This window comes from Sporothrix brasiliensis (assembly GCF_000820605.1).
Source record: "Sporothrix brasiliensis 5110 chromosome Unknown Cont21, whole genome shotgun sequence".
Lineage (NCBI taxonomy): Eukaryota > Fungi > Ascomycota > Sordariomycetes > Ophiostomatales > Ophiostomataceae > Sporothrix > Sporothrix brasiliensis.
This window is the reverse complement of record NW_024467140.1, coordinates 267,422-287,751: the sequence shown is the minus strand read 5'-3', so window position 1 is coordinate 287,751 and position 20,330 is coordinate 267,422. Positions and strand designations below refer to the sequence as shown.

Below are 20,330 nucleotides of genomic sequence, written 5' to 3'. Positions count from 1 at the left end.
TTATCCGCCCTGTTTGGTCCTACGTTCCGACTTTCGACTTTCGATCTTCAATCGTCTCCCAATCCTCCAGGCCTCTAAATCCTCGACTCGATACACTCGGTTCACTTGGACACTGAACGGGACAACACGCACGGCATTGGACAGCTTGAACAAGCCGTAGCAACAACCCAAACCTTTGGGACGAACGTGTACTGATTGCTCTGCTCTTCTTGCCACGCCTTCTTGTTCACGAACCTTAAAAACCCTATAAACGACGTATCTCTTGCACATCCTTTCGTTTCCCTCGCCAAAATTTTTCTGTCTGCTTGCTTTTTGCATCCTTCCCCCAAGCTTCGATATCCTTTTTTTGATAACTGCTATCTCGACTGCTCTTCAACCTCTTTTTACTACGCACGAACCTTTTTTTTCTACGACTTCGCCTTACCTACGTCTTTGTCTCGCGTTTTCAACGAACCACCAGCTTTTTCTTCCCCAGCGACAGCCAGCTCGTTCCTGTTTACAGGTCAGTTCACTTAACTGTTGCAGCTCGGCTGCTTTGTTGCCGTTGCCCCAGCAAAAGAGAATCAATCGATCTCAATGCCACTTTATTTTCATCGAGGATCAAAGTGAAGGGACGCGGTTCTAACATTGATTTGTTCCATCAGCACTTACGTTTTTTTTTGCATCTTTCGAATCAATCATCGATACCGCTGCCGGTGTACGCCTTCGTGTCCTCCAGTCCTTCGATCTCGTTCATCTTCTTGCAACGAGGACACTTCGACCCTCAAGGTCCAATAGTACCACCTATCCCCGACAGCTGCATTATCGAAACCGATTACCTATGGCTTGCTTCTCGAATTAAAGCAGTTGCAAACTTCCTCTCCGATCGTTTCGATCGCTCTTTTTGTGTCTTCTTCCGCCCTCTGGACTCGTACCGATTTCGTTGGCGAGTAAGTCGAGTTTTTGTTTCGAATAACTCCTCACTTGCTCTCCATCTCCTCTTGTTCCCGAGTGCCTTGAAGTAGACCAAACTTGCCTCCTTTCATCTTTATCTACTATCCCTACGTTCCTGGATTGGTTTCGTTCGGTCCCATCGCAAGGCCCAACGAAATCATTCTTCCTTCTCCTCACACCAACCGCCAAGATGCCTGGAGGCGTTTGTGCCGTGCTCGACTACGAGGTCGAGCTGATGGCCGAATATGTCGCCGAGATGTCCACCCGCCTCGCCATGGGCACGTCAAGAGCCCCTGACTCTTTCCGCAAGTTCATCTCCCAGATCTTGTCGTCCACCCGTCTGCCGCGCACGACCATCCTGCTGGGCATGAACTACTTTGCGAAGCGCATCAACATGATGAACATGATGAGCTCCGGCCAGCTCACGCTCTCGGAGGGTCATGTCTGGCGCCTGTTGACCGTGGCGCTGCTGCTTGGTAGCAAGTTCCTCGACGACAACACCTTCCAGAACCGCTCGTGGGCCGATGTCAGCGGCATCCCTGTTCGTGAGCTCAACAAGCTGGAGCGCGAGTGGATGGACGCCATTGGCTGGTGCCTGTACGTCAACCTCGACCGCAGCGAGGACTACACTGCCTGGATCAACAGCTGGCGCGACTGGGAGGCTGGCAAGAAGCGCATGCAGAGACTGGCTTCGATGACCATGCCCATCGACACGGACTACGCCAACAACGTGGCCCGCCACAACAGCACCGTTGCCTACAACACATGGCACCAGGAGCAGATTGCCGAGTACGAGCGCCTGTCAAGAGTTAAGCGCAACGAGCAGGCCATGCAGCAGAACTACCGTGCCCACGACCAGCAACCATCATGTTGGCCCTACCAGCCACACGCTGACCCATGGTCTGGGGCTCCTCTGACGCCGCCCGACTCTGGCTACGGTACTCCCGACTACATGAACTCGGCCGCTGCGATGAACACGCAGTATGACGATTGGTTCAACCAGCAGGCACAGCAGGCTGCCAACCGCGCCGCTGCAAACGTCACATACGGCGCCGCCGGCCGTCATCACCAGCAGGCTCAGCCGTACCCCATCTCCGCCAACCCCACGCCTTACCACTCCCGCAACGTCACGGCCAAGCTGCCCACGTACAACTTCTACGGTCACAACATCTGGGAGAACAGTGTTGACAGCGCAGTGAACGGCATGAACGGCATGAACTGCATGCCCCACGGCCACATGGGCAAGCAGGCATCCTATTTTGGCGTCTCGCACCCCTATGGCCAGCCTGTGATGGGCTAAGCTGTCAGCGGCTTCTGACTTGCTTTGGCGCCTGCTTGGCTCCTCTTATCGCTTGATTTTCAAACAACAGTGTCACGATACACTGACAAAAAAGCACGCATGATTTGATGTTTCGGATATTGATTTTCCTTTTCCTTTCTCGGTTTCTTTTTCATTGCTCTGCCTTTCCTGTTCTGGCCGCCGACCATTATTTTTTTTATTCAACCTTTCGAAGCACTCGACACCAACCGTCCCTGACGTCCGTCCCACTTTTGCCAACAGGAGGGGATATTTGCAGGGTTGGGTTGTCTATCGTCGCCATTCGTACCATTTTCTTACGGCTTTCCTTCCGTCTTCTTTTTCGATTTAATGACTTGACATACGGCTTTTTGTGTTTTTCGACACCCATACACATATCATCTACTGGCGTTTTTGCGGATTCTGATTTTGCGCCCTAATATCCCCCCGGTTTGGATCCATTCGGACTTTTCTTGGCATCATCACATTAAAACGGTCTTGATTTTTTTATTTTTTTTTGCCTCCAGGTTTATATTCAGTTTTATCATTTTCTCTTTGGTCTCTTTTTTCTTTGGCCCCATATTTTTCCTCGTCCGAAGTTGGCCACAAGCCCAAAATATTACGATAAAACAAACACGTTACGACTTTATTTACAACAAAAAGACCAGAAAAAGGAAGCGTTTGACACAGCTATTTCAACGAAGCCATTTTCTCTGATGCCTCCATTCTGCGGACGTCTTTTTTTTCCTCGCCGGATGAATGCAAATGCACCGGCCACGACATTCTGATAATCTGGAAATCACGGACGCGATAAGGGCTGGAGGCACGATAGGATGCGGTGGGCCGTCGACAGTATTGGACATTGGACCACAATTTGACCTTGGATTGTGCATATATTTTTATTGACCAACACTACGAAATCGGGACCGTCTGCAGCTTACCTACGCCATCTCTCCATCGACTTCATTGGCCACATCGTTCGACACGAACCACGTCCTTGTGGAGACACCAACGACATCAACTTCCACTGTCACTCGGCCTCTTCCTTGCATCCAAAAGTTTCTTGCGGGCCACTTTTTTCTTTGGTTCTTTTTGTCCTTGGGTCTTTACATCTTTCTATTTTTTCATGTGTCCTCTATGTTCTTTACATTGCACTTATTTTCCTAAAAGGTGGGAATAGGCTATCTGCGTCTTTGTCGGCTTTTTTTGCTTCATTCTGATTACACTTCATTGCATCACGTTCGCGGTATCGTTGAGATTTGCCTTTTGGGTTCCGGTTCTGTTTCATGATAACCTATTTCATCGTTTTGTTTATTTTCTTTGCTTGAGTCGTTTTGTTCACGTTTATTTCTTCTTCCGCCGAGCATTACTTTGTTGGGCCCTGGCGGGTAGAGATCATCTTGCTGTCTACCGCTTCATGGCCAACGGTATACCGAGCGCCTCTTTTTATTTTATATTATTATTTTTCTTCTTCTCGCGGTCCTATCCCTTCCGCTCGCTACCTTTTAGATACCGTCACATGCGGCTCCCAGCCATTGCTTGGGCTTGCATGTTTTTGATACCTATTATTGATTCACTCAATCCATTTTTACCACCATCTGTTCGCTCTACTCGTTACTGGTGCCTTTTTCCCTATGTGTCATGCTCCTTTGTTTCACTTTTTTTTTTTTCGATTCCCTGCTCCTCTTTTTGCATTTTCACCGCCTGCACTACTACAGTGTTTTTCTCTTTTTCGTCTTCTTATACCTCTTTGCCCTATGACGTTTTTGATGAATTATCTCAGTTTTATATATATATATATATATTCTTACTAGGACATTGTGAGATGCTTTAAAGCCGGGGCATATCTTGCACCCAATAGTTTTTACCTATACCAAATACCAAAAAACCACATTGTTCCAATAATTTGTCAATGACGATGACAGTGTCAGAACACCACGTAAAGCGACTTGTACATTCTCTGTTTCTATTTAGAAGCAGAAAGTACAAAGTAGATGTATGTGTAGGCAATGAGTGTAGACCGTAAATTTGTCCGAGACAGGAACAAAAGAAATGTCCAAAATGTGTAGAAAAAAAAAAAAAAAAATAATATTTAGTGACTAAAGCCTGTGGCATGTCAGACTAATGTTTTCTGCCGTTTCTATTTTGTTCGTACTCCATACTGTATGTCGTACTTTTCTGTTTTAGTTTCGGCAGCAATAAGGAAAAGTCTCGTGGTGGCTGAAAGAAAAGCAAGTAAAAAAAACCGGAATTCGCCTGTGCTGGGGTCGCTCGAGTGGAGCATGGCTTGTCAACCAATGAGAGCTGATTAGGTAACGACCTCGAATGTGTCTCCACTCTTTTCGTTCCTGCCGCGACAAAGCATACGTGACGACACCTTCTGGGCAGCGACGACTCTACGCTGTAGGATGACGGACAGCGTACTCGAATCCAGCCATTGGCCTCCCTTTTTGTCGTGTTGCAATCACTTGTACGAATTTGCCAGACAATCCTATCATGTCGTCCCGCTTCGTGTCGGGCGGCGCCATTGACGCCGCCACCGGCGATGCCGTCGACCTGGCCCAGGTGAAAAAGCAGCAGGCGGCGGCGTCCACGACATTGACATCGACGGCTGCGCCGACGCCGACGCCGACGCCGACGCCGACGCCGACGCCGGCGGCGGCCCCGACCGCGCGCCAGGCCGAGTGGGCCGCCGTCGAAAAGGAGCTCGAGGCCGAGCGCCAGCGGCGCGCCGCGGCCCGCACGGCACGGGCGTCCGGCGCCGGCCAAGAAGAAAAAAGCCTCTACGAGGTGCTGCAGGCCAACAAGGCGGCCAAGCAGGCGGCCTTTGAAGAGGAGCACAGGCTCAAGCACCAGTTCCGGGCGCTCGACGAGGACGAGATTGCGTTTCTGGACGGCATCGAGGCGGACGCGCGCGCGGCGGCGGCGCGCGTGGCGGCCGAGACGGCGGCCGGGCTGGATGCGTTCCGGGCGGCGCAGACCAAGAAGAGCATGCGGGGCGACGGGACGGCGGCGGACGCAGAGGAGGAGGAGGAGGGTGACGGCAACGACAACACGATTGACAAGCTTGTGGACGACGGGGGATGGGCCGTGAGCGGACAGAAACGGAAACGGCGCGCGGACAAGACGGACAGGGCGGGCGCATTCCCGAACCTGAGGCGGAAAGGCAGTTCGGCGGAGAAGGAGACGGAGGCGACGAAGGCGGCAGCTGGTTCTTCTGCGTCAGGCACGACACAGGCGGCTCCCAAGGCCGCAGCAGCAGCACACGCACCATCAGCTACTACTGCATCAAAACCGAAGCCAACACTTGGGCTCGTCGCCTATGGATCGGACGACGACGACGACGACGACAGCGACTGATGACGCTGACAATATGTTCTATGTACGATATTTGTGTTGCTATTTGTGTTCTTGATACCACTTCCGTTGTAGCCGGCCTATTTGACTTGAATTATGCACAGGATACACTGATCTGACTGCCCTGTTTTTAAATGGTCTATTTCCACGTGCCGCCCTTCCACCGCGGTCAAGATGGATGCTTTTATATACTTTTGTGCTGTGCTTTTCCCGACCGCCCCTGTAAACAAGAAATAAAGAATAAGAGCAGAAAACAAATGCCCAATGACGCAAAATATGGAGATGGGAAGAAGGGAGAGAGAGACACAGAGGAGAGCTATCGTACAGGAGATGCTGGCAGACAACGTGGAGACTACACCAGCACTACTCATCGTCCAGGTTGGCCACGTTCGGCCGGAACTTGTCGTCGCCGCGCCACCTGCGGCCCGCCCACCGGCCCAGCTGCCGCAGCTTGCCCTTGGTCCACCCTTCGATTTCCTCTTCGGGCACCGTGATGGCGCGCGCCGCCGCCTCGTCGGCCGCCGACAGCACAAACCGCCGCATGCGCTGGCCGATGCGCGGGTCGACGACGACGGGGCGGCGCCACGGCGTGTCGCGCGTCGCCAGCGCCGGGTCGTTCTTGAGGTCCTCGGCGCTGTCGGCCCACGCCGACTTGACCCAGTCCTTCTCCTCGTGCGCGAGCGCCGTCTGCTGCTCGCAGCCGTCGTCCGCGTCGCCAAAGCCCCCGGCCACGGCCTCGCGGTATTCGCGCGTGGCGGCGGCAAAGCAGACGGCGGCGACCTCGCGGCCGATGTCGTCGGCGAGGCGGCGGCGGTGGAGGAAGCGGTAGATGCGGATGGGGGTGTTGAGGAAGCCGAGGAGGTGGGGGAAGGGGATGGGGACGCTGGGGCCGAGCTCGGCGGGGATGAGCCGGGGCAGCGGGCTGGAGGGGTAGTCGTCGACGGAGTTGTAGGGCACGGGCTGGGGCGGGCGTTTGGGGGCGGTGTCCTCGGGCTTCTCGTCCGGCTTGGGTGTTTCTGGGGTGTCCGGGGTGTCCGCGGTCGGTGCTGGTGCTGTCGGCGAGGCATCCAAGTCATCGGCCCCTGTTCCTGTGGCGCCGTCTGTGGTCGTGTGCTCGGCCGTCCCCACCGGCGCTGCTGCCGGCGCCGCTGCTGGTGCCGTCAGCGGCCCCAGCCAGCCCTCGTGCAGGCCGCGCACGTACTCCTTCCACGTGTGCCGCCCAACCACAATGTCGCCCTTGACGCCCGCGTACTCGGGGATCCCATTGCGCGCCCGCACCGTCGCCACCACGTCGTCGTCGGTGGGCAGATCGGCGTCTGTTGGCACTTCTGTTGTCGTCGTAACATCTTGCCGCCGTGTCCGCCGCACCCGCTCCGCCACGACGGCCCGCACATCCCCCTGCCGCCGCCCCACCACAAACTCCCAGTCCAGGCCGCTGCTCGCCAGCACCGGCTTGATGTACTCCTTGAAATGCTCCTGCGCCGCCCGCAGCCCGTCCCCCGGCGGCGCCTCCAGGTACACCGTGACGCGCCGCGGCATCGCGCTCGTGTCCGGCAGCAGCTCGCGCGCCAGCGGCGCCACGGCATGCGCCCAGCGCGCCGTGGCGCGTCTCTTCTCGCGGCGGTCGTAGACGATGGCGGCGGCCAGGGTCGAGCTGACGCCCCAAAAGATCAGCCAGTTGCGCGACGGCAGCTTGCGCGGCAGGCTGGGGAGGCCCATCATGCGCAGGGCCGGGTTGACTGGCTTGGCCGGTTTGGCCGGCTTGGGCGCCTGCAAACGCCATCATTGCGTTAGCCGTGATAAGAGGAGAGAGGTAAGAGGAAACAAGGAATGGAGGAGAGCAGAGAGGGAGGGGGACGACGCGAGGGACGTACCGGTTTTTGGTCTGCCATGGCGCTGGTGGTGCGGTGTGTGCGCTGTCGAGGTCAATTGGTGTTTGTCCAAGTCGGGTCGCAAGTAAAGGCCGTCTTGCCGTGGTGTGCGGTCGTGTCGTGTGGTGCACTGCGTCTCCCTCCACGAACCGACGTCAAATGGAGGGGACCGCAAAAAAAAAACTGATAAAAAAGTGGCCTATCCGATAAGCCGTATCGCCCGCCGGCATGACCCGCACTGGCAGGCGGGACTGGCCCGTTCGTGATGACTAAGCAAATCTATAAACGGTTTTCGGGAAGAGGCACTTGCATTCCATCATCAACAACACAGATGCCAATCAGGTTGTGGTTGGCCATTGATCTGGTTGCGCTATGCAGGAGCACCCAAATACCCAGTAGACATAAATACATGCAGGTTTCCTTGTCAAAGACCGCTGCTTCACCACTGCGTTGGGCTCGCGCGCCGACCTGGTTATGGATAAATGAATGAATTGACTGGACCGCATACTGCCAGCAGTCCGGAGTACAGTATGTCGGACGGTCTTCCTAGTCTCTTCGAAGGACACACCGCGATTGTAGACTTGTTTGAATGAATGCGACCTTACAAGTCCTGTCGACTCAAAATCGTTTCAAAGGGAGAGATGTGAATGACATGGACAAAGGAGATTCATAATGAAATCAAGAACATGGACGGTGATCTGTTTACAGCACGCCCAGAAAGCTACACGGGATCCATTGCATTCCTTAACTTGCAAGCTTCTTTCGTATACGTTACGAGCACGACAGTTCTGCGTTGCCATGTCGTCGATGTCTATCCAAGACGCGCAATTTTCTGCTCTTCAACGTCCTTGTCCGCCCACCTACGTCTTGCTTCCTTTCCTGCGTGTCTCATGTCACCTCGGGCCCTTGGTCCTCTGGTCGTCGTAGATCGGTTAGCAGGTCTGCTCTCTGCTACAGTATGTCGTGCGTCGCACTGCTTGCATCTCAGGCGGCCACGCGGTGCATGTGCATCGAACCATTCCCGGCCACACAGGCTGGGCAGGTCCCAGAGCGTCGATCGTCGAGCGTCGAGCCCCAGAACGTCGGGTACCTTGGCAAAATCATGACTGGCAAATGGACTGGACATCACTTGCAGCCACAAAACACATCTCGGTTGCGGCCGTGTTGATCGCAGCCTGCACGCCGATCGGTCGTACATGTGTACATACGTACATACGACGTACACAGCACGCCGTCTGGCCGTGCACCTACAGCGACAAAATCCCAGTCAAATCGCTTGCCAAGCCGGCCCGTTGTTTGCTGCCGCTTGGCGAGAAAACAAATAAAACGGATAAATGGAAAAGTGGCAAAGAATGGCCAATTCCCCAAGAGAGAGAGGGAGGGGCGTGTAGTTTCCAGACCGTTTGATGTACTTCCTTCATGTAAAGGTTTTACGAACAGACAAAAAGATGGCAAACAAACGTCGAAAGACAAAGTCAAAAGACCAACGCAAAAGACAAAAGTCAAAAGACAAAAGTCAAAAGACAATCTGCCGACAGAGCTGTAGCGTTCTTTTCCTCACCCTTGCGTCTTGTGCCAACGATTGCTCGTGACAAACGCCGTACAAAGTATGTTTGTTCGGGAGCCTTCTCGCTTCTCGTCCCTGCAACGTTGGCATTTAGCCGGTTGGCTTGGCCCTACCCGCCCTTGTATTTTTTTTAGAGTAGGAGAGCAGACAACTCGACTAAGATTAAACTACACGCCCCCTCCCGACACAAGTTTAGTTCTGTGAGGAGAAAAGAGGGTCTGACCGGTTAAATGTGAATTTGTCGGGATTCTACGAATTATGTGTTTGGCCTTTTTGAGTATTTTCTGATGGATGCCTCTTTCTCTCACTTCGCGGCACGGACTGCTCTTCTGGTGGGATACACTTGACTCTTTGTGGACCTACGAATATACAAGTCAACTGGAGCCGAGGCCGAGGCCGACAACCGTCTCGGTTTATATTGTTTCCCATTTACACGTGTACTGGTTTGTGATTCTGGGTTTCCATTCAGCGTCATTGTTCTTGTCTGCGTTCTTCTTCTCGGTTGTCTCGTCACCAGTCTACTTTCCATTGTGGCACACTTCTTTGAAGAGGGTGGGGGTATATAACCATATTCATTTGTAGAGTAAATTAAAAAGGTAATTTCATCATGCTAATTTGGGGCATCCAAAATGACATTTTTTGCAATAAAAAAACAAAAACTGAGATGGGAAGCTGGAAGAACAAACACCACCAACCCCATCTCATGTTTCGTCTTTGATTGTATTTTTTGAGGGGGAAATATTTGTAGAGAGATGGATGATGGTAAGATTTCAGTCAAGTGCGTAGAAAACAAACCGGCAAGAAAAACAGAGCAAGCTCGTTTGAGATGAAGGGAAAAGATGACGACAACGGGGCCGTTGGCAAACAGGCATGGGACGACAATGGTATCCGCATCCTCTTCTCCCTTGACAATGTCTTGGGCAGGGCACAAGTGGACGGGGACCAGTCGGCACGCACGCCTCCTTAGTTGACCTGCTCGGTGGCCGTCTTCTCGTTGGAGGTGACGGTGGTCGTGGCCTCGGCGGGCACATCGTCCTCGCCAGCCAGGTGGCGGGCCTTGGCGGTGGCATCGTCGCCGCCGTAGACGGCCGTGTCGCCATCGAAGTGCTTGACAATCTCCTCGAGGGGCGTGTTCTTGGTCTCAATGTAGAAGAAGTAGACGACAACAAACTCGACGGCGAGCCAGACGACGTACACCAGGTAGTACTTCCACTGGATGTTGCCGAGCGCCACAGGGTTGACGTACTGGTTGAACCAGAGCGACAGGTCGACGCAGAAGAACATGACGGTGAGACCCTTGGCGCGGATGCGGTAGGGCAGAATCTCGGCCGAGTAGGAGACGAGCAGACCGCAGAAACCAAGGTTGTAGAAGATGTAGTAGATGAAGATGAAGACAATGACGGTGTTGGCGGAGGCGTTGTTGGCTTGGGCATCGTAGCGCGCCAGACCGATCGTGGTGGAGATGAAGGTCAAAAGCATGCCGACGCAGGACGTCAGGAAGAGCGGGCGACGGCCGACCTTGTCGACGAAGAAGCAGATGGTGACGGCCGACACGAGCTGGACAATCGACAGGTAGCCGTTGATCTCGAGCTGCGTGGTCTGGTTGGTGACGCCAATAAGATCAAGCACCTGGGGAAGGCTATAGGGGGGGACAAGTTAGTCGATGTTTATGTATAGTCGTCTCCTTACTTTTTTTTGTTTCAGTTCCCCTCACAACTGGACAAACTTACTAGTACGACACGATACCGTTGCCACTCCACTGCGAGAAGAAACCAATGGAGACGAGAATGATGAGACGGTGGCGGTTGCCGGGAGTAGACCACAGCTCAGACCAGGCGTTGCGCTCGTACTCCTGCTCGAGGGCAATGGTCTGCGAGATCTCGTCGAACTCGACATTGACAAGCTCGTCGTCGAGGTTGCCCTCGGCATGGTACTTGGCAAGGATGGCCTTGGCCTCGTTGGGCTTGCCTTTGGAGATGAGCCAACGGGGCGACTCGGGGACGGTCCAGATCATGATAATCTGGACGAGCGAGGGGATGGCCTGCAGCAGGACGGGCACACGCCAAGCCCACTGGTTGCCCAGCTTGTGGGTGCCGAAGGCGACCCACGAGCCGACGAGGGAGCCCAGGTACCACAGGGTGTTGTAGATGGTGGAGTAGATGGCGCGGTGCTGGGGGTGGACGACCTCCGTGATGAGCAGCGGCGCGGATCCGTGGGCAATGGCAATGCCGAAACCGAGAATGAGACGGCCGACAATGAAGAGGGCGACGTGGAAACCGATGCAAATGAGGGCGACGCCGACAATCATAATGGAGCAGCCAATGACGACACCAGTGCGGCGACCGAGCAGATCAGCAGCGTAGGGCACGAACGGAATAGCGAGCATAGAACCAATAGACATGGAGGCGGTAATCAGGCCGAGCGTGGCATGGCTGGGGTTGTTGAAGGCTGAAAAGCCGTGTTAGCCCGTATTCAAAAAGCGGAGGTGAAGATACACGGGTGAAGATACACGGGTGAAGATACACGTCCCGAGTCCAAAAGTAAAGTCCAGATCAGTCACTACTTACCGTCAAGCCAGGCCTGGATGGACTCCAGACCGTTCATCAGTGAACCGTCGTAGCCGTTGGTGGCCGAGGTCAGCATGGCAGCCCAGAGGGTGAAATAGAGCGTGCGCATGTTGCTGTTCTGCCACCACTTAACCCGGGGCCACTCGCGGCCCGCGAGGGTAAACGTCGTCTTCTGGGCCATTGTGATGTATGTTGATGTAAGTAGTTGTTGGGGTATCAAAACGGATTGGGGGAAAAAAGGTAAATATAGAATTATAGTAAATGTAAATAAAGGGGAAGGAAAACGAAAAAGAAGAAACAAAAACTGAACCGGGTATCAAGGCCAAAGAGCAAAAAGTTGCAATGGCAGGCGGATGAGAAGAAGAAGAAGGAAAAGAAGGACAGGAAAGAAGAGATGGACGAGGCGGATGTTTAATATAGATGCAGTTCGAAAGCTGGGTATGTCGAACCTTGTCTGCAAATCTGCAAGGTCTTGGTCTTTCGACGTCCACACCATACAAGTGCTAGGTCTGCAGGGCAGAGTACATCTCCACAGTCTCTAAAGAAGGGAACCCCAAATTATCACCTTTCACGACAAGGGCAAGGGGAGGGGGTGTGGTTTGAGTTTGGGGAGGGGGAGAGGAAGAGAGACAGAGAGACCGACGCGTGGCAACACGGAGTAGGGAACATCTGCACAGGGCAGAAGACAGAACAGTACCAGAATAAAAATAAAATAAAGGATAAAATGGTCGAGAAACAAAATGGGACAAGGCCAAAAAGTTGGGGTAGGTTTTGCGGGAAGACGGCTGCAACTTTCCACTAGGCCAAGACATGCAGACGAGCAGGGTGCGAAGAGAGAGACGCGAGCAGAGAGCAGAGAGCAGAGAGCGAGAACAAGAACAAGAATGGCGAGCCACAGACATTCAGCCCTTCAAGCCACGCCCTTTCTCGTCCTTTTCCTTTTGCCTCTGGCCTCTCTCCTCCACGGGCCTCCACAGTCGAGTCTTGCTGTCTCCATGCCGTCTCCATACACTCCACGTCGCTTGCCCATGGGCACTCCACGCGAGCGTGCAGCGTGCAGCGGAGTGGTCGCCGCTTGCCTGTTCTCGTGTTGTGGTCGATTTGTCGCTAACATTGGCCGACAGGTGGCGCGGATCGTTGCTCACTGCAAGCCGGACCTAGATCACAATTGGGCTTAGCTCGGGGGGGGGGGAGGGATCGAGTACGGAGCAGGGGGGTGTCAATCTGACAGCGGTGGTGGGTGGTGGCGCCGGGTGAGAGCCAAAGGAAAAGGAGGGTGACCAACGAGGATTAGCTTCCTGGGTAAATAGAAAACGAAAGACGTTAACCGACCCAGCGCTGGGGAAAGGAAAATGAGGAGAGTGGACGAGTTGAGAAGAAGATGGGGCCAGAGACCGGATCGCGGACCAGGTTCAGCCCAGGCAAAAGGCAAAAGGCAAAACGGGGGTGGCCTGCCATGTGTCTTGCGAGGCGACGGTGCTCGGCTGGACGGCGTCTGGCGTCTGTCGTACACAGCAGTTTGTACAAAGTATGTTGTCCTCTGAGGAGTCCAAAGCAGAGGGACACGGACAAAGGACCACGATGCAGTGGCTGACGTGACCCGGTTGACGGGATCCAAGGCCGAACCCAGGGCGGCCATGTTCAATAGCGATGTGTACATCGTACGTCGGTTGACAGCCGTGGCCAGGATGGGTGTGTCCAGCCTCGTGCACAATATGCATCCTTTCGTGTTGGCTGTCCATCGTGCTGTCCATCGTGCAAAATGAATATGTACAAAGGGAGACCTGCTTTCGCCCCCTTTTTTTCTACGATGTACGAGGATGGCGGTCCGGTGTGGAGGAAGGTATCAATGCCCGAAAAGGGAAGCAGCCGTGAACTGGATCGCTCTTTCCTTCAAGGCTGCAAACAGGCTCACAACTCGCGTGGTGGCCAGTATCTCACTTCCCCCAGAAATCACAAAGGGACTACGAATGTACGGAGAACGGCAAGTGCGACTGGGACTGGACATTCTCAATAGACGTTCTGGCCCCGTTGTGGAGCCGCTGAGGCGAGAAGGTGCAGGTCACGAGAAGAAGGGAAGAAGGAAAATAGGGAAAGAGCAGGCGAGGACGATACCGGGTAAGGAACGAACGGCAGGCACGAGGAAAAGGCACGAGGAAACAGCACGAGGGCAGGCGCGACCAGGAAAATAAGGTGGACGTGCCGCCTGTGGAGAGTGGAGGTAAGCGACGAAAAGGGAAAGAGCATGGCCGACGGCCGACCACTAATCAAAGGGGAAGAGGCAAAGGGGCAAGCAGGTCACGTTCCGACTTGATTCTCGACTCGGCGACGCTCTCTTGGTCGACGTACAGTGCAGCAGTCAGCAGTCAGCAGTTCAGTATTTCAGCATTTCAGCATTTCAGCATTCAGCATTTCAGCATTCAGCATTTCAGCATTCAGCATTTCAGCTGTTCAACGGCCAACGGTCCTTCTTCCGACATAGGATGCGCAACGACGGAGACCAGACGAGACTTTTGACAGAGCCGGCACCAGCAATCGCCGAATCTACGAGTCTGGAAGGCGAGCGAGGACGAGAACGAGAACCAGAGAAAAAGAAAGAAAAATACAATCAACACCGGTGCGACATCGACCAAACGAAAATGACAAAAAAGGGAAAGGCGGGTGCTCAGGCGGGACGAGGAACCGGCGATGGGTAGATGGGCACATGATTGGCCGGCATGGACAGGGGACGACAGATGAAGGGGAAACGAAAGAAAGAAAGGAAGCGAAAAATGGACAAGGCCAATCTCGATAAGGAATAGGGGATCACGAAAAAAAGGAAAAATAAAAGGACAAAGGAAATCCTGGGGGTGGCACCAAACCACGTTTTGCTAGTGCAGGCGCCTGTCTACAGAGTCCAGCAAATGTCGTGACTGCGACGCTGGACTCGTTGGAACCACCAATCACGGCTGGCTCAGGTCACCTGGGCTGCTGAGTGTCACTGGGGGCCGTGTTTGGACCATTGGGAGGCCAGAGGCAAGGAGGATCGAGCAGGGCCTTCGTGGTTGGTCGTGCCGTCTTGCCGGACGCCATGCTTGGCCGCCGAGGAAGCAGCCGAAGTGGGGGACGTCGGCAAGTGAGAGTCAGCGGACAGAACACGCGCTGTACGAAGTACAACAATTGTTCTGGGAGAGGTGACACTCTGTGTCGGTTGGTGAGGGCGTGCGGCGGTGTACCGCGCATGGGATGTATCGACACGGCGGATGCTGCTGGACTGCTGTCCTTTTGTGCATCTCCGTGGCTGTTTTGATTGTGCTTTGTTTGATTGTGATTAAACAGAACCAACATTCAACAGACGACAGGACTTGTTTCCGGGCCACTTTAGGCGAGGCCCCTTGGTAGGGGTGGCCATGCATCTGTACATCGTAGTTACAACATAGAATACTCCAACTGTCGTGCATCGACAAGGTCATGGCGGGAGGCGTCCAACGGCTGTGCCGTGGCTGGCGCTAGAGTAAGACGCACCAGTGTGGGCTGTACGATTATACAGTACGAATTAGTTACTCAGTTTATGCACGACGACATGCTATCCTGGCACTCAGTAGTGTCCTAGGGCCCGGGCGCATCCCATATGAGACGTTCGTGGAGGCAATCTAAACTGAGAAAGTATCTTAATCGACAGCTGCTGAACGAATTAACCGTGCTGTCCCTTGGAAGCTGGCCGCAGGATGAAGCAATACTATGCTGTATACGGACTACGACATACTCCGTAATTAATGCTCTGCAAATATGATTGAGGGAGGGGAGGGGGCCTTGGAGAAGACGGCCTTGCAGCCGCGTCCTGCCACCAGGGACTTGGAACAGTAGGAGGGGATGGTAAAATAAGATGGTGGATAGTGCGCAGCAGAGGACGGAAATACCGTGGAGAGGGCGTGTATTTCGTACACCGTAGGGGCGTTTGTGAGGGCGTGAGGAAATACGGAGTAATAATGTATTAACATGTAAACGTTGGAGTTGGAGATGCTAAGGCAGGCGAAAGGGAAAAGGATAAATTCAAAGTTGGGGGCGTCGGGCGGGGACGTCAAAGAGGCGGAAGAGGAAGAGGACGAAGCACCAAGTACGGAGTACTGGAGCCAAGAGGTTAAACAGGGACAAAGAGCCTGACCATCGTGGTGAGTATGGCAGCGCGAGCTATCAAGCTCCGAGGATGTCTGGATCTCTCGCACGACGACGCCGCACGTTACCGGAAGATATCCAGTCATGGGTGGCAACGATGCAGGAACTCGCGTCGTGCAGCCACCAAACAATGTCCTGTAAACGACCTGAAAACAAGGCACCACACTTGACAAATGGCATGCCACATGGGCGGCAAAATAAAGACAATAAAGACGGTTCATACTGTGTAGACCAGCAATGAAAAGACGTATCCATTGACAGGCTACCCTCCATCTCGAAAGCTACATGTACTTGGAATGCCATCGACATCACCTCGGCGCAAGCTACACTGCTGGGGAAGCCCGTATTCCGGAACTGTGGGAAGAAGGAAGACGGAGAGCATCATGTCTTGGGCAGTGTCCAACAAACAACATACGACTTGCAGCCTTACACATGTGTCCCTTTTCCCGCCAACGGCCGGATACCAGGCAAATCAGCCGGTCCAACAAACGTGTCACAGACGAACAAAGGAGCCAGGAGCCAGGAGCCAAGAGCCAAGACAGCCACGAGAAGCAGTCTTGATCCCGTTGGCTCATCTCGACTCTGTGCTTTCGACGTCTGTGCTCCGTAGTCATACACACGAGATGACCAGACGACCAGACACCAGATGTGCTCGAGGCGCCCAACCATCCTTGCAATCTCGTTTGGTCTGGTCGTGTGTCAGGGTTGCCAGTTGTCTGTCGACTGTTGCTCTCCACCGTGTGGCTGTCTGCTCTCCAGACTTTCGGCATAGTTTAACCTTCTATCCGACGAGTAGGACCCAAAATAAGTCCCAATAAGTCCCAAAAAGACTGGGCTGACTGGCGCGTCTAAGAGGATCATAAAACGGGGCAGCATGGGGAAATGAAGGAGATGAAATAAGAAATAGAAAAAAGGAAGAACAAAAGAAAGAAGAACAAAAAGGAAAGAAAAGAAACGTCAATGGCCAGCTGGAAAACAGAAAACACGCCCCTCTCCATCGTAATACCCACCAACATGACCACATGGAGATGCCAGGTTTATTATTTAAACTATTTATCCAGAACAAAAGCTTCTCACGACACATGGCGTCACATCGCCGCCGCACCAGGACGGACCTTGGTGATGCTGCTAGTGAAATAGGATGCCAAAATGCCAAAATAAGAAAAAGTTTTGAAACGAACCCAAAAAGAGAGACCCAAGCCCGCGGCTGTTTTGGTACTGTGGATGCACTAACAAAAGAGAGAAATAGAAGAAAAAAAATGAATGAAAAATAGAAAAGAATGAAAAATGAGAAAGACACACCAGTAAGTCCATTGGAAGCTGCACGCGAGCCAAAGGAAAGACGGGAAGGAACCCTAGTCGTTCACAGCCTGGGCCATCAGCAGAGGACGCAAAGACCGCCCAATACGACGACGCGACCCGACTGTGTCTGCAGGAGAGGGACATCCGCCGGACGCGCTGACCCAAGCACATGTACGACGCAACCGAAATGTGATGTCCTGTTGTGTATGTCCTATTATGTATATCCCGTTATTCACTTCGTGGGCGGTAGGAAGTGGGAAGCACAGAGAATGGAGTGTCGAGAAGTTCAAAGGTGATTACGGCTTGAACGACTCGAACATGCAGACTCGAATAGGCAGACTCGAAGACGGCAAGATACACACATTTGTTGGATCACGTCTATTGAAAAGATAACTGAAAGGTCAGAGGCAAAACGAAGAGGAGAAACACAATGGCTAACCCACGCCAGGACACGGCAGACAGTGCAACATAAGATGCACAACGGCAAAGACGGCAGACGGCAGACGGCAGGTGGCAGGAAAGCCCAGAGAAAGGCAAGCATGGGCTGTCAGCGTCAGCCATGCGACTCACAGAACCAGAATGGACCAGCAGAAACGGACAATGGACGACGGACGATAGACGACGGACGATGGAGGCGACGAGACGAGACGAGATGAGACGATTTCAATGCACCGTCAAAACAAGAACGTACTCGACATTCTGCGTTTCACCCTCAGGTCGCCTGTCATCCCTTGATGGTCGTCTATCCTTTCGTTTCAGTCGGTCATTCTTGTCGGTTCTCACAATGAGCACTCTCAGAAGCCACTCCATGGGACCAAACATAAACCAAGGGCAGCTGCCTGCTGGTTCGCCCGTCTCCTCCACATCGCCCTCGAAAGAACGAGTGAATTGGAGACGGGCAGGTGAGGCTGGCAGGAAACGATGCACACGCTGACGAGAGAATACAGACCGCGGCCCGTGATCTATTAATATCAATCGCCAAATCACCAAATCGCCAACAGAAGCCACAGGACAGACAACGGCTACGATATAGAGAGAAAGAGAGCGTGCCGTGTTTACGGTAGGCGCGGTATGGACGGCCTGCACGGCGTATAAGCGGCCAAATATACGGCCAAATATATGCGTGGAAGCGAGTCGAGAGAACCAGTCGGCTTGCCGTGAGGAATCGTGTGACAGTGCCAAAGATGATGTACATCTGCACATACGGACAGATGCAGGTCAGGACTCTCTCCACGTGGTTTTTTATTTTTATTTTTATTTTGACACAATCCTTCCGTCGGCTCCCATGGCCCGTACGCGACGACGTGCCTGCCTCGACGTACGCTGCATTCTTCCATTCCCCCGGGCGGTTTCACCACATTCGATGCGAGCAAGTTTGGTTGTGTCGGAGCTGGTTGGTGCTGGTTGGTGGTCAGCGTGGTGGCTGTCCGCCAGCGGCAGAGACGACCAGAAAGCAAAAGGACGTACCAGGGAGCGCCTCGTGCATCCTGCACACCTCATACCACACGCCTCCCACCTCCAATCCTCCGCCAAGAGGCCGTGCCGTGTCCGCTGCACCGTGCCTCTGTGGGCCTGATTGCTATAAGAGCTCTGTTATCGAGAGGTCAAGGGCATAAGGGCTCCAGAGCTCCAGAGCTCCAGGACTCGAGGGTCGAGGATTCCCCGAATATGTGAGCATGATGAGATAAAACGGGAAACCAAAAGTGCTCGTAAACGAAAGAAACATAAAATCCCGGGAAAATCAGTTGAAATGCTTTCCGCTGCTGGCTTCTGTGCACGTCCTAGCCAGTATACCGTACCAAGAGCTCCGGAAGGGGCCCTCATGAAGTGCAGTGGAGCAGCGGAGCAGCGGATAACAGTGGATAGAACGGAAGACAGAGCGTACGACGTATGGGAAGAAACGAGTGCATCGTGAAGCCAGGAGATCGCACGGCAAAGTAAACAGGTCGTGAATACGTCGATTAGCGCGTAGGCGAGCCCTCACTGCAGCGGCCGCACTGCCCACAAATGCCCTAAATTACAGTGCTTGAGCGCCGACCACCACCGCTGCGCTTAGTCATTTGCGCCTTATCTTATCGCCACCCGCCACCATTTTGCCTGCCCAAAATCTCGCCAGGCATCGCATCGCGAACCTCAACCACGAACGACAGCCGACGAACCTCACGTCCACATCCTGCTTCGGATTCTCCTAGCAACCACCACCTCCTTTCGCATTACCCTCCGTACACCAACAACCCCCCCCCCCCCCCCCACCCAACCATGGACTACCAGAACCGCGTCGGCTCCAAGTTCGGCGGCGGCGGCGTCGCCTCCCACAGCGCCACCAACGCCGACCGCCGCGAGCGGCTGCGCAAGCTCGCCCTCGAGTCCATCGACCTCGACCGCGACCCCTACTTCTTCCGCAACCACCTGGGCTCCTTTGAGTGCCGCCTCTGTCTCACCGTCCACCAGAACGACGGCTCCTACCTCGCCCACACCCAGGGCAAGAAGCACCAGACCAACCTCGCCCGCCGCGCCGCCAAGGAGCAGCGCGACGGCCTGCGCCGCGACATTGACCCGGCCACCGGCCTGCCTGTCGGTGTCGCCGGCGCCGGCTTTGGTGCCCTGGGGTTTGGCGGTACGGACAAGGCCGCCGGCGCCGCCATCGTCCGCATCGGCCGCCCCGGCTACAAGATTGTCAAGGTGCGCGACCCCGCGACGCGCCAGGTCGGCCTGCTCTTCCAGCTGCAGTACCCCGACATTGGCGCCGACGTCACCCCCCGCTGGCAGGTCACGAGCGCCTTCAGCCAGCGCGTCGAGACCCCCGACCGCCAGTTCCAGTACCTGCTCGTCGCCGCCGACCCCTACGAGACCTGCGGCTTCAAGATCCCCGCCCGCGAGCTCGACCGCCGCGCCGGCCGCACCTTTGACTACTGGGACCGCGACGCCCGCGAGTACTGGGTGCAGGTCCTGTTCATCACCGAGCGCGAAGAGCAGTTCAATGCCGCGCCGGGGCTGACGGGGCGGTAATCGACGGACTATTTTGCTGGAGCCTTTATTGTTTTTGTCGTGTTTCTTTCTGTATCAGTACGGCGTTTGGGACGGACTTGCATTCTGTGGAATAAATAGCGAACATATACCTCGAACTACAAAGTTGCGTCAACAGCTTCTCGTCAGAAGTGAATAGTGTGTTGTTGGCGACTTGATACATATTTAAGTCTGTCAAGAGAAGACCGTCATTGGATCTCGTGAGTTTACATTGGAAAGTTTTAAAATTGTAATATCAATTTATTTCCTTGCTT

At 54.2% G+C, this 20,330-nt stretch overlaps 5 protein-coding genes across 5 annotated transcripts; 3 read left to right on the top strand and 2 right to left on the bottom strand.

Moving 5' to 3' along the window:
* Window positions 1–1,123: 1,123 nt before the first annotated feature.
* Window positions 1,124–2,233, top strand: SPBR_05117 (cyclin-like protein; the record flags this gene model as incomplete). Its single annotated transcript, XM_040763394.1, has 1 exon — window positions 1,124–2,233. One exon carries the CDS (start codon window positions 1,124–1,126, stop codon window positions 2,231–2,233), a length of 1,110 nt encoding a protein of 369 aa, XP_040615125.1.
* Window positions 2,234–4,726: 2,493 nt separating this feature from the next.
* On the top strand, window positions 4,727–5,590 carry SPBR_05233 (uncharacterized protein; the record flags this gene model as incomplete). The annotated part of the gene is made up of 1 exon (XM_040763510.1): window positions 4,727–5,590. One exon carries the CDS (start codon window positions 4,727–4,729, stop codon window positions 5,588–5,590), a length of 864 nt encoding a protein of 287 aa, XP_040615124.1.
* A 360-nt stretch (window positions 5,591–5,950) lies between these two features.
* Window positions 5,951–7,479, bottom strand: SPBR_04952 (mitochondrial import inner membrane translocase subunit tim-54; the record flags this gene model as incomplete). The annotated part of the gene is made up of 2 exons (XM_040763229.1): window positions 5,951–7,357; window positions 7,462–7,479. The coding sequence occupies 2 exons, from the start codon at window positions 7,477–7,479 to the stop codon at window positions 5,951–5,953; spliced, it is 1,425 nt and encodes a 474-aa protein (XP_040615123.1).
* A 2,509-nt stretch (window positions 7,480–9,988) lies between these two features.
* SPBR_04859 (hexose transporter protein) lies at window positions 9,989–11,773 on the bottom strand (the record flags this gene model as incomplete). The annotated part of the gene is made up of 3 exons (XM_040763136.1): window positions 9,989–10,664; window positions 10,756–11,473; window positions 11,593–11,773. 3 exons carry the CDS (start codon window positions 11,771–11,773, stop codon window positions 9,989–9,991), a joined length of 1,575 nt encoding a protein of 524 aa, XP_040615122.1.
* Window positions 11,774–19,308: 7,535 nt separating this feature from the next.
* SPBR_05278 (splicing factor 3A subunit 2) lies at window positions 19,309–20,058 on the top strand (the record flags this gene model as incomplete). The annotated part of the gene is made up of 1 exon (XM_040763555.1): window positions 19,309–20,058. One exon carries the CDS (start codon window positions 19,309–19,311, stop codon window positions 20,056–20,058), a length of 750 nt encoding a protein of 249 aa, XP_040615121.1.
* Between the last annotated feature and the right edge of the window lie 272 nt (window positions 20,059–20,330).